This window comes from Gossypium hirsutum, chromosome D04 (assembly GCF_007990345.1).
Source record: "Gossypium hirsutum isolate 1008001.06 chromosome D04, Gossypium_hirsutum_v2.1, whole genome shotgun sequence".
In the NCBI taxonomy this organism is placed as follows: Eukaryota; Viridiplantae; Streptophyta; class Magnoliopsida; order Malvales; family Malvaceae; genus Gossypium; species Gossypium hirsutum.
The window spans coordinates 2,827,138-2,839,086 of NC_053440.1; the positions used below are offsets into that span (position 1 = coordinate 2,827,138).

An 11,949-nucleotide genomic window follows, 5' to 3' on the forward strand; every position below is an offset into this window, starting at 1 on the left:
AGAAACATGAATTTAAAGGATTCGGAGCACCAAATTCACTAATTTGCATAATTAATTGTCCAAAAACGCATTAAGAATGAGATTAAAATATATTACTTTTATAACTTATCAAAATATTAATGAGATTGGATCAGATGAGATGGTTGTCCTTAGGGGCATCGTGGTAATGCTCTTTTCATAATGGTGTGGGGTGCTCATATATAAGAGGTGTAAGAGGTACCCAGTCGTAGGAGTATAACAATTGTCTACCTTAATAAAAGAGAAGTTTATAAAGTGCACTTCTTTGAGGATATGATGTTAAGGCGATCGGGTGCCATTTATAAATTGTTGTAGATTGGAATATCAATAGTAGGGTTCAATGAGTACTTTAGTGGTAATTTCATAAATTTGAAACAATGTCTTTAATGAGTGTAATTGCTAATTTAAACGTGGTATTTTTTTCATTAGCAATATTTACATTAGTTTTAGGGCATTTTTCTCTAATTTTCTATCATTTTCATAGCCCATGTATTCTTCTATAAATAGAGGGCTTATGCCATTTTTTAAGGAAATTTTATTTTTACAATTCTTGAGCACCTATCTCTCTTTCATCAATTGTTATGACCCAATTTTCAGTGGTGTTAGAATTCGATTTTGGAATACTATTTCCTTAAATCGAGTTCTTAAATATTTAATAGAGATATTTACAGAGTTAGTGTATAGATGAATTGAAATTTAGATATGTAATTTAGGCGAAATAATAGTTAATTAAGGCTTAGGGACTAAATTGTAAAAGTTGAATCGCTATAGCTTTTTAATTAAAAAAAGACTTGCGGACTTAAATAGCAAATAACCAAAATGATTAATAAACCACTTTTAAATAGTTGATAGTGGATAAAGATATTGGATGCCATATATTAAGCTTAAACATGATTAAAGTTAATTAAATTTGATTAATTAAGATTAATTAATAAACTAATCATAATATAAAAGCCAAACCTTAGTGGAAGATGTTATCATCTACTTCCCCAAGCCGTGAAAACCAAAGAGCAAAAGAAAAAAAAAGTTTTAGGGTTCAAGCATTCGACCATTAATTTGGTAAGTGCAATCAAGTCATTTTCTTGTAATTTTATAGATTTGAGGTCATGAGAGCTTGATTTAGCTAGCTCATGTACCAATTTGTAAAACTGTTAAAGTTTTATAAAGTTTCCGTTGTTGATTTTGTTGAAAGATCAGGTTTGGAAAACACAGCAGAAAATAATTTTAAAGGAAAATCATAGTTTTAATTTTTTTCCAAAAATAAGAACTTGGTTGTGTTATCTGAAGTAATGAACACTTTATCAAAATCGTACCTTTATGATTCATCTAAGATGAACACTTCAACCGAGTAGTCTTCTCCGCTATCCTCAAGTTTACGTCTATCAAATGTGGACTCACTTGGAATAAAAAAATTCAAAAAATTACTAGTGGGGAAATTGCATAATTTCTCTAAACTTTTGGGGTCAAGTTATAAATAATAAGAATATATTTAGAAATTTTCTAAAATAATTTCTTCAAAGAATTCTCTCTATAATTTTTTTTTTGAATTCAACTGTATGAGAAAAATGACTCATGCTCTTTATATAGGTAGAGTTTAGGGAGAGCTCAACTAGGATTAAAATTAATCATATTAATATTAAATTAATAAAATATTATCTAGATAACTATCAAATTTAATTTAATATTAACTTCATTAAAACAATATTATCTTTGGAAAAGTTAATTTGAAATCAAGTTACTTGGTAAAGTCTCACTAGGAGTCTAATTTTCCCATTACTCTACCACCGAAGAACTGCCGCTGTCGACCATCGATCGACTGCTGGATTGCCACAGTCATAGCCGCCGTGCCCGGTGGTGCCATTGCCAACGCAACTTCCTCTTGGCACCCCGAACCGTCGCTGTTTTGCCCAAATGCTTCAGGCCCTTTCGACGCACCACCTCGCAAGACCGTCGGTGTCGTGGTTGGGGTGGGGTTGGCCATTCAAACAGCTGGCCCTATGCCCAACCTCCCCCTTTCCTTGATTGGCAAGTGCTTGCCAAGGCCGGTAGTTCGCACGGCTAGCCACATGAGATGCAGCATCCCTCGACTAAGTGTTCACATGCTTGGCCCAATATTATCGATGAGGTTGGTTGAAACCCCCCAACAAGGTGTTTGAACAGCTTGCTGTCATGGCCGAGGCATCATTGGCTAGGCATTTGCATGCCTGGTTGGTCTGGCAGTCGGTTCAATTCGAGCTAATGATGGTCTAATCGGTTCAGTTTAGCCACTGGTTGGACCGTCAACCCAATTTCATACACCAGGTTGGTTCAACCAATTTTGGGTCTCGATCTTAGGTTTTGGTTATCGAGTTCAATTTTCGATATCGGGTTTGAAGTTCAATTACCCATTGGGCCAATTGTCTGACTTGAAAATTTATTTTAAAAAATATCATATTTATTTTAATTTATTTGACTAATTTAATTTTACCTAATCAAAATTAATTTTCTCAAAAATCACTAAGATTTTCTAAATTAATTTTTCAAGAAAATTCTTTAATAAAATTCTCTAGTTGAACAATTCTCACAACCGTCTAATTTAATTTCACATTGAATAAATCGAATCAATTAAATTGTTTCTAAAATTGTAGGATTTTCTTTTAATTCAAATGCAATTCGATCAAATTTTTGTTGAGCTAGTGGAGAGACCAATCGAACATATACAATTAGGCTCAAGTAATTGCAATTATGTCTAGAAGCATCATTTCGATAATTTGTAATTTACTTTATCATGGAGTCAGTCCACAAGAAGTACCATGATTGAAAACTCCTTATTGTATACTCTTTACGAAAGTAATTCATCCAACTACTCTATCCAATGACTTCGTCATGTGTGTGTTACCCTCATATGATATCCTCCATTCCTTTGAGTGAAATTCATTCACTCAATACAACCCTATTTTATCTCATTGTTAATATTGTGTCTTTTTAATGATTAATATGATCACTATCAACTAATGGTTGTGATAAATTGCACTTTTGAGAACAAACAACCAGTGATCATGTTTCATAGTTATCAATCCACACAATGTCAATGAGAGGATATCGTTAACTCTTTAATCGAGCTATGAATTCCATTGTTGCTAGTAAAGTCATGCCATACACAAGTCATGTACCCAACATACCGGCTATTGACTCGATCATTTTTAGAGAATAAGCCTCTATTTATATCAAAGCACATGAGTTACATAAACATGGTTAATGTCTAACTCAGGATTTAGGTAAGTCACACCATGAACATCACAAGTAAATTAATTTACAAACGCATTCAAAACTAATTCAACTTGGGTTTAGTCCAATGTATTATTTCCAATGTATCATTGTTCCAATGAGTACATCTATGTCTCTACTTATGGAGTCAATTGCTCCGAGAGCCAAGACTAGTCATCTCCCTAATTGAAATTGTATACGATATAATAGTCCTTCTATGTATTTGAATCAAATGCTCACTTTAATTCTTTTACGAGATTATGGACTTATTTAGATTATCTACTGAAGTAACTTGTCTTTCTCGAAATATAGACATTCTTACAATGTCACTTATCATCAGTTTGAACTTAGATAATCAATGAGCTAATATTTCCTTATATCAATTTTGCTATGTATGCAAAACATGAAAGATAGAAATACAAAAAATATAATAGTGAAATGTGAAATTAACTTTATTTATTTATCCATCGTTCAAATACATAGAAGAAAATTATGTGTTTACTACAATATGGGCACATTTCCCAACAAATTTCTTGAAGAATTAAGTGTGAAATTGATAGAAATTAAGCTTAGTTTAAGAAAATGACTAAATTATAAAGCTTAATTATCAATTTCAAACATTAGGGACCAAATTGAATAAAATGAAAAATTATTATGAAATTTCAGTAGAAATAGAAATTAGGAGGTCCCTAATGAACATATGTGAAATCATATTTTAATCCGAAGCCCTAGAATAAAAGTTATGCTTGTCTTGTGTTTAGGGACTAAATTAAATAAATTACAAAATGTGTATGACTTTGGATTTGAATGTGATTTGATATGGAATTTGATATTGTGTTACTGTTGAATTATTATTCGTAGCTAAAGACAATGCAAGGTTATCAAGAGGGAAAGGAAAGGTAAGAGCCGACGCAAAGTGACGCGAGTTTTCAATTTGTATTTCTATGATTCGAGATCAATTTAATTGTTGCATATTTGTGATATTTTGCATAATATGACATTTAGGTGAGTTAACAATGATTTTTTAAATTGAATTGCTATGTTTGAGATTGAATATCGAGATAGTGGATTAAATTGAATAGAATAGAACCTGTATGAATGAATTGATATATGTTATTGGATATGGAATTGGGTTGAAGCATGTTATATGATATGTTAAAATAGAGAAATAGATGATGAATTGAGAATGATGTAATGTGAATTGAACTATACGATGGAATTGGAAAATTGATTACACTATTAACTATTCGAGTAGAGTCGGATAGAGCTGGCATGCCACAAGATAAATTGAGTACGGGTTACTTCGACTATATGTTGATGAACGTTGGGCGCATTTTCCTTCGAACATTCCAATGAGTGATGTACACAATATTTACTTTGGTTATACTGATGAGCTCTGGGCACAATATATTTACTTCGGACGTTCTGATGAGGCATTGGGTGCCAAATTGGCATGTTGGGTGGGATTTGTGTATCCGTTCGAGTTCGAGTTAGGTTAATAGCGATATAAAATGTAAAATTGATATGACAAATAAAATGGATTGATATTTTGAATTGGTGATACAAGATGAATTATGATATACAAACATCGATAGTATGTGAAAGATAATGCGAACCAGATATACGAGCTTAAAGGCCGATGTGAAAACATGACAAATCAATCAATTCGATTTGAAAATGATATGTTAACATAGCCATATGTTATGAATTTAGTGGAAATGTGAACATCAATATTGCTAATATGTTAATATGGCACATCCATTAGATTGGTTAATTGAAACATGTATAGATAGGAATAAGGTAAATTTTGTTCTTATGGTCTTGAGACACGTTCATACTATCTCAAGACTTAATGAAAAATTGACCCTAAATGCACATTTTTAAGTGTTAAAACCATACTAAAATATACCTTGAACACACCTAAACATTAACTCAATGTAAGATTATCAATTTAACACATACAAGCACAACCAAACATCATCAAATCGTAACCATCAATGCATCAATATCTAACTAAGTAATTCACATATTCAAACACATATAATCTATCATAATTATCTATTAATCAAAGAATGAAATTCACCTTGATAAAATGTTATATGCTAAGTATCAAATATACCAAAATGTTAACTTAAACATCATGCCCAAAACAACCTAGGTACATGTCATTTCAACACAAACACATAAATATATACAAAAGAGGTAGCAAAATGATTCTCGGTATGGGTTGTTGAGAATGGATGCTTGAACACTTTCAATCTACGAAAATCCTTGTTTGAGACCTGTGCACAAAAATAAACATAATCTTACATTGAGTATTGAATACTCGGTGGTGCTAATATAATTCAAGTTCAATATATTAAAACCAAATTAAAGAAAATACATAAATATAACATTAACTACTTGTTTTAATTTATCACAAAATCAAGAATCATATCATTCCCAAACTTTGCAATTCAATACTTGTCTTAATATTTCATAATTTTATATCATCACATACTCAATGATTCAATATACTACTAAATGTCTTTTTCATTACTTACACTTTCCGACCTTTATCAACCGAAGATAGACATTAGAATAAATACTTAGATCTATATGACGAGTAAGTCACGGCCTTCTAGGAATTGAGACTATTTTATTCTGTCATCCCGGGTTGCTCAACAATGATGGCTTTTACTGTTTGTCTGTACTGTTTTATTTTGTCATCTTGGGTTTCCCGACAATGATGACTTTTAGTATTTATCCACAACCCTATGGGAATTGGGGCTAATAAACCATTGATAACAGTGACTCTATGACAACCAACTATACCTGGACCACGGTTAAGATCTTTTAATGGGGCATTAACATCATAATCATCATTGTAATGAATATCATCATAGTATCAACTTCTCAATATTTATATACATTAATCATGTATATTTTAAAGTATTTATAGCATAAGTCAATTATTCATACTTTGATTCGGCAACTTCAATATCTAATTCATCATTTCATAAATTTAGGATAGATATGATTACGTAAAATTTTATTTCATATTCATTTATACAACTAGCTAATTTATGAACGACTTATTGAAAATGAATTATAGTAGCACAAACTAGAAACAACTTTTCGTCAATGACTTTGGCTTTCCCTTTATCTTGAGATGGTTCTACATCGTCTTTGGCTATAAAATTAAATTTGAATACAAAAACTCATTAATCATATAGTTCAAACACAAATCAACTCAATATAACCATTTTAGTCCTTATAAGCCTTAATATCTGAAATGCTCATAAATTTTTTATTTACTTTATTGGATTGAAAATCGATTTCATATTTCTCTACTAGGGACCTCTAGCTTTCAATTCATGACATAATTTTCTAACAACTTTCAACGTATTCAATTTGATTCCTAATGTTGTAAATCAACTACATAGCTTAATTGAATTTTCTAATCAATTCCAACATATTTTACTACTTTTTAACTTAGTCCTAACATACTCAAAACTCATACTTCAAAATCTCATCAAAATTAAGCTTAATTTCACTAAATCATTTTAATGGTAACTTGAATTTAACTTAATAATTTGGAATTCTAACACATGGGTAAGACATGCTAGTTTGAGATGATTATGAATTAAAAAAAATCCAAGGAAAATACACATATTTACCTTATCAATTTGTTGGCCGAATGTGAAGAATTTAACTTAATAATTTGGAATTCTAACACATGGTAAGACATGCTAGTTTGAGAGGATTATGAATTCACAAAACTCCAAGGAAGATACACATATTTACTTTATCAAATTGTTGGCCGAATGTGAATAAGAAAGCTTTGAGTTTTCTTTCTTTTTCAATAGCTATAGAAAGCAATGCTAAGGGAGGAAGATGATTTTCTCTTTCATCCCACCATCTTTTATCCATTAGTCATAATTACTTAAACTAATTTATTTTCAATCAATGGTCTTTATTAATCCTTACTAAACTTAGTGGGTAACAATGGCTTAGACCATCTCGAGCCATTAACTTATTTTAAACATGGTTTAATTACTTTCAAGGACATGAAACAATTACTAAACAATGACATGCACAAAACCTCAATTAACTCCTTTATTATACTTACCTTATAATTTAGTCCCTGAATTACTTATAAAACAACTTAATTTATTTAATTACTATTCGATTTTATTTATTAATTTCACATTCTACTTACTAACTTCTCAATTTGATATTTTAAACAACTCGTTTTCAAGAATAAAACCTTGAATCGAGTTTTTTGACACTAATGAAAAAAGAGTCGTTGTAAGGTAGTTGACCTTGGCCTTCTAAAGATTTTGAAGAAGCATAAAGTGATTAGCTTAGTAGCTTCTGTTGTTTCCATTGGCATCCCCTCAAAATGATGAGGCTTGCTAATCTCAAGCTAGTGTTCTTAGAAGTGTTCTTTTCACTGATGGATAATATGACTTATACTAAGAAAATAATAATTATGTGTAACAGAAGTTGACATATGCCACACTAGTAAAAGGTGTGGGTTCTTCAACTGTTGTTACTATTAAGGGATCATTAAGGATTGGATATTGCAATATGTAGATTACAATTTGATATAGTCATCTTTATTGTATTCTTTTGTAGGAATCACATTCTGTGGGTTTCATTGGCGCAAGATCTTAGCATTGTTGGATGAGTAAGGGTCTAATACTTAAACAAAAAAGGGCTATAGAAGTTGATATTTCCACTACTCCAAGCTAGAATGACTTAGATTACTAAATTTGACACAAAATTGATTTTTTTACACAAAAAAACATTTGGATCATTATAGGGAAGGATAGTATGGTTCATCTGTTATCACGCGATACTCTAGAGCAATAAGCAACGTGTGAGATAAAAGACACTAATAAGTTTGATAGGTCCTATTTATCCATCTGGAGAAATTAAGCTTGATGGTGAATAAGGTGTACAACCACTTATGGCATGACCTTGACCAAATGAGCGCTCTCATGAAGGAAAAAGAAGCTTTAAAGCTAAAGAAAAGGACCCTTTGGATATCCTTTGGCAAGAATGCTACTAAAGTAACAAAGTGGATGGAGGAGGCACAAGGCTGCAAAGTGGAAATCTTCAAGGCTTCCTCGCAACTCAAGCTTGTTGTTAATGTGAGAAAAATTTTAGAGCAAGAGAAGGGGTTAGAGTAGTGATGTGAGAACATGGAAAATCATGCAACAAGTTAAGTTTCCAATGTGATTAAGGACGTGTGAAAATGTTTAGTGCTTGTGGAGGCAAGGTACTTTAAAAAGTATGGAAACTAAGAAGGTTGAAAGTTTTGAAAAGCTAAAACCCTAATAAGGCGAAATACTTTAAGAAGTTCACAACTTGATAAGGTTGAGAACTTTGAAAAGTTAAGTGTCTGAGAAGGTAAAGTACTTCAAGAAATATGCAACTCAAGAAGGTTGAAAGCTTTGAAAAGATAAGTGCTTAAGAAGATAATGTACTTTAAGAAGTACCTAAGCAAAGAAGGTTGAAAGCTTTGAAAAGCTTAGTGCATAAGAAGGCAAAGTACTTTAATAAGTATGTGACTTGAAAAGGTGGAAAATTTTGAAAAGCTAATTTCCTAATAAGGTAATCTATGGCAGTTCAGTCGATGGTGAAGAGCCATAAGAAGCATGAGATAATCAGAATGTGGGTACTAATTGAGGAATGGAGAGGAAAGAGAGAGAGATACTTGATAGTTATACAGGAAAGAGTGTATTGGCTTCTTTTTTCAATGTTAGTAAGCTTTCAATGCCACGTGTCCCTCATATATTGATTTTGGACTCGCTAAAATTTAGTCGACCTATCAGTGCCTGGTCCTCGTAGATATAGCTTGCCATATATGGGGAACTGATATATGTGATGTATGAATGATAATTATCTTATCCATGTCAGACATGTAATCCTATTGATTCAGACTCGTGAAATCTTATGCTCGTAAGATTAATGATTTATTAACCCTTAGCATTCCAAGTAGAACCAAATATAAGAAGAGAAGACAACAAAATTATCCTTTTATCACCTAAACATTTTTGATTCGAGGGTGGATCAGAGGAGCAAATCCTATACATAAATACCCAAGATTTTTTTTTAACAACATGAATGCTTAATTAACGGCAAGAAGAAAATTAAGCGCGTGGTTTGGACCTGACGTAGAAGGCCACTACCAATAATTCTTCTATAAATTTCGATTCCTTCCACCACCTCTGCTTCATACTAACGCCAATCAATATCCTCTTCTTCCTCTTCCCTCAGATTTTTTTCTCTTTTCCCAAAGCAAAACAAAAGCCATGTCTCAGGTTACTTCTTCTTGGCTCCATCTTTAAAGATTTCTGTTTATTTATATATGTTTGGAATGTTTTCTGGGTCAAAATTCTTCTTGTTTCTGTGAATTAATCTTTTGATTGATCTTTGTTGTTTCCCTTTTGACTTTGCTAGGGTTCAATTCCAAGTTCCTACAATTATATCGAATTTTGGTTTCAAAGATTAAAAGGAAAATGATTACCAAATTGCTTTTTTAACAAAAAAAGAAAAAGAATTTGAGTGATCATCTTGTGTCGATACTTTGGAGATGAACATTGACATGTTTATATTTCCCTGAATCCGATCTAATTTTGTTGTGGATCAGCGTTGTTAATTAACAAGGTGTTCATTTGTTTATTGCAGACTGTTGTGCTCAAGGTTGGCATGTCATGCCAAGGATGTGTTGGAGCCGTGAAGAGAGTTCTGGGGAAAATGGAAGGTCTGTTCTAACCCTTGCATTTTCAATTATCACCTTTGCTCCTCTAAAATTATCTTTAACTCAAAAGTTTTAAAACCATATTACTATATCTCATCTAAAATTATCTTTCATATTTATGGGACGACTCACCTAGGTAGTATTTTCTTTTTCAAGTCAATAGGGTAGGGGAGGGGAAGGGTTGTCTAGGTCTGTACTCTACTTTCGAAGGAAACGCAAATCATTTATCATTACACCCATGATTAGTTAACTTGACTAGATATGAAGTAAATAAGGACTTGAGGGATGTAGAACATTTTTCGCAAGCTTTAATATGCCTACAATATACAATACATGTCTCAACACTCCAAACAGAATAATAAAAATCACTAAGAAAAAAGTTCTTTACATAGATATCAGATAGATGAATCTTTCTGTTAGCGAATAAAGTATCCTTGCATAGATAACTTCATTTAAAAATTATATCTGTCGATTGAATCTTAGTTCGATTAGCATGGGCATTTTTAACAATATAAGAGTATGTGGGTTCGAGTGTGTTAAAACGCATTATCATTCTATTTATGGGTTGGGGAGGGGCTATAGGTAGTTTTAGTTATTGTGTCAAAAACAAAAATTATAATCAAAATCTATAATAAAATTATTTGCCTTAACAATGATGCTGTAATTTATTTTTTCTGATTTGATTACTTAACTGTTATGATATACTTTTCAGGTGTGGAATCATATGAAGTAGATTTGGAGCAACAGAAAGTGACTGTGAAGGGCAACGTCCAGCCTGATGCTGTGCTGCAGACCGTGTCAAAGACCGGAAAGAAGACTGCCTTTTGGGAAGCAGAAGCTTTGGCTGAATCCGAGGCGAAGCCAGCCGAATCCGAGGTGCAGCCAGCCGAAACCGAGGCGAATCCAGCCGAAACCAAGGTGAAGCCAGCCGAAACTGAGGCGAAACCAACAGAACCCGAGGCAAAGCCCACGGAAGCTGTTGCTGCAGCTTAATCTGTTCCCCAGTTTGATTCATGGAATGGTAAACTTAATGCAGTTTACATGGATTGTAGAGTATGTATACTTCCCTTTAACATGGAAGCTAAAATAAGGTGTGGGGTGCATGTCACTGTGCTTTCTAGGCTAAAACATACTGGATTGGCTTGTTTATTGTATCAGCAATAGCATGAAATGAACATTTCCGCTTGATTTTCTTTTTATCATGGAGATCACTTGTTTTTGGCAACTAATATTCCATCCCTTAACAGTCACCTCAAAGTATCATTTTATATACTTGAACCCCCCCCCCCCCCAAAAAAAAAAAGAGAAAAATCTAAATAATTAATGGTAGATCAAAGTTCTTCCTCCATAAAACTGGGGTCAAAGAGCTGGACTACGAAATAATTTAACTTTTGAATTGGTTTTAAGATAAATTAATATAAAAATAAAAAAGATTTTAGCCAAAGAGGAAAATCTCTTACATGGATGATCTACGTTAGGTGATGGGAGTATTAATTTTTCACCTTAATAAACTAAATTTATTTTCTAATTTTAAATTTAAATTTGTATAGACAATTATTTATTGTAGTTATAATGATTTATTAGGCTCTCCAACTTAAAAAAAAAATTATTTTAGCCATTCATCCATTTTTTCAATTCTTTTATTTTTTAAACTTGCATTGTTTGTTAAATCATTCAAAATGGATAAAAAATTAACGTTTTTTAGCTTTGTAGATGTAGCTAGGTGTATGCCACCTTAGCAATTATTTAATTTTTTTAAAAATTAAAACTATTTTTATATATTTTTTATAATTTGTTTTGAATTTTTTAAATTAAAAAAATTAATTAATTATTAACTTGTGACATACACATGACAATCCACCTGCGTGCCATGTTATTAAAATTAACAATATAATTTTTCTATCTATTTTTAGAGTGATTTGACAAATAGCTAA

General features: G+C 31.9%; 1 protein-coding gene across 1 annotated transcript; it reads left to right on the plus strand.

Moving 5' to 3' along the window:
* The first annotated feature begins 9,138 nt into the window (after window positions 1-9,138).
* Window positions 9,139-11,214, plus strand: LOC121216227 (copper transport protein ATX1). Its single transcript, XM_041091649.1, has 3 exons — window positions 9,139-9,575; window positions 9,943-10,018; window positions 10,728-11,214. Exons 1-3 carry the CDS (start codon window positions 9,567-9,569, stop codon window positions 11,006-11,008), a joined length of 366 nt encoding a protein of 121 aa, XP_040947583.1. The 5' UTR covers window positions 9,139-9,566; the 3' UTR covers window positions 11,009-11,214.
* Window positions 11,215-11,949: the final 735 nt, after the last annotated feature.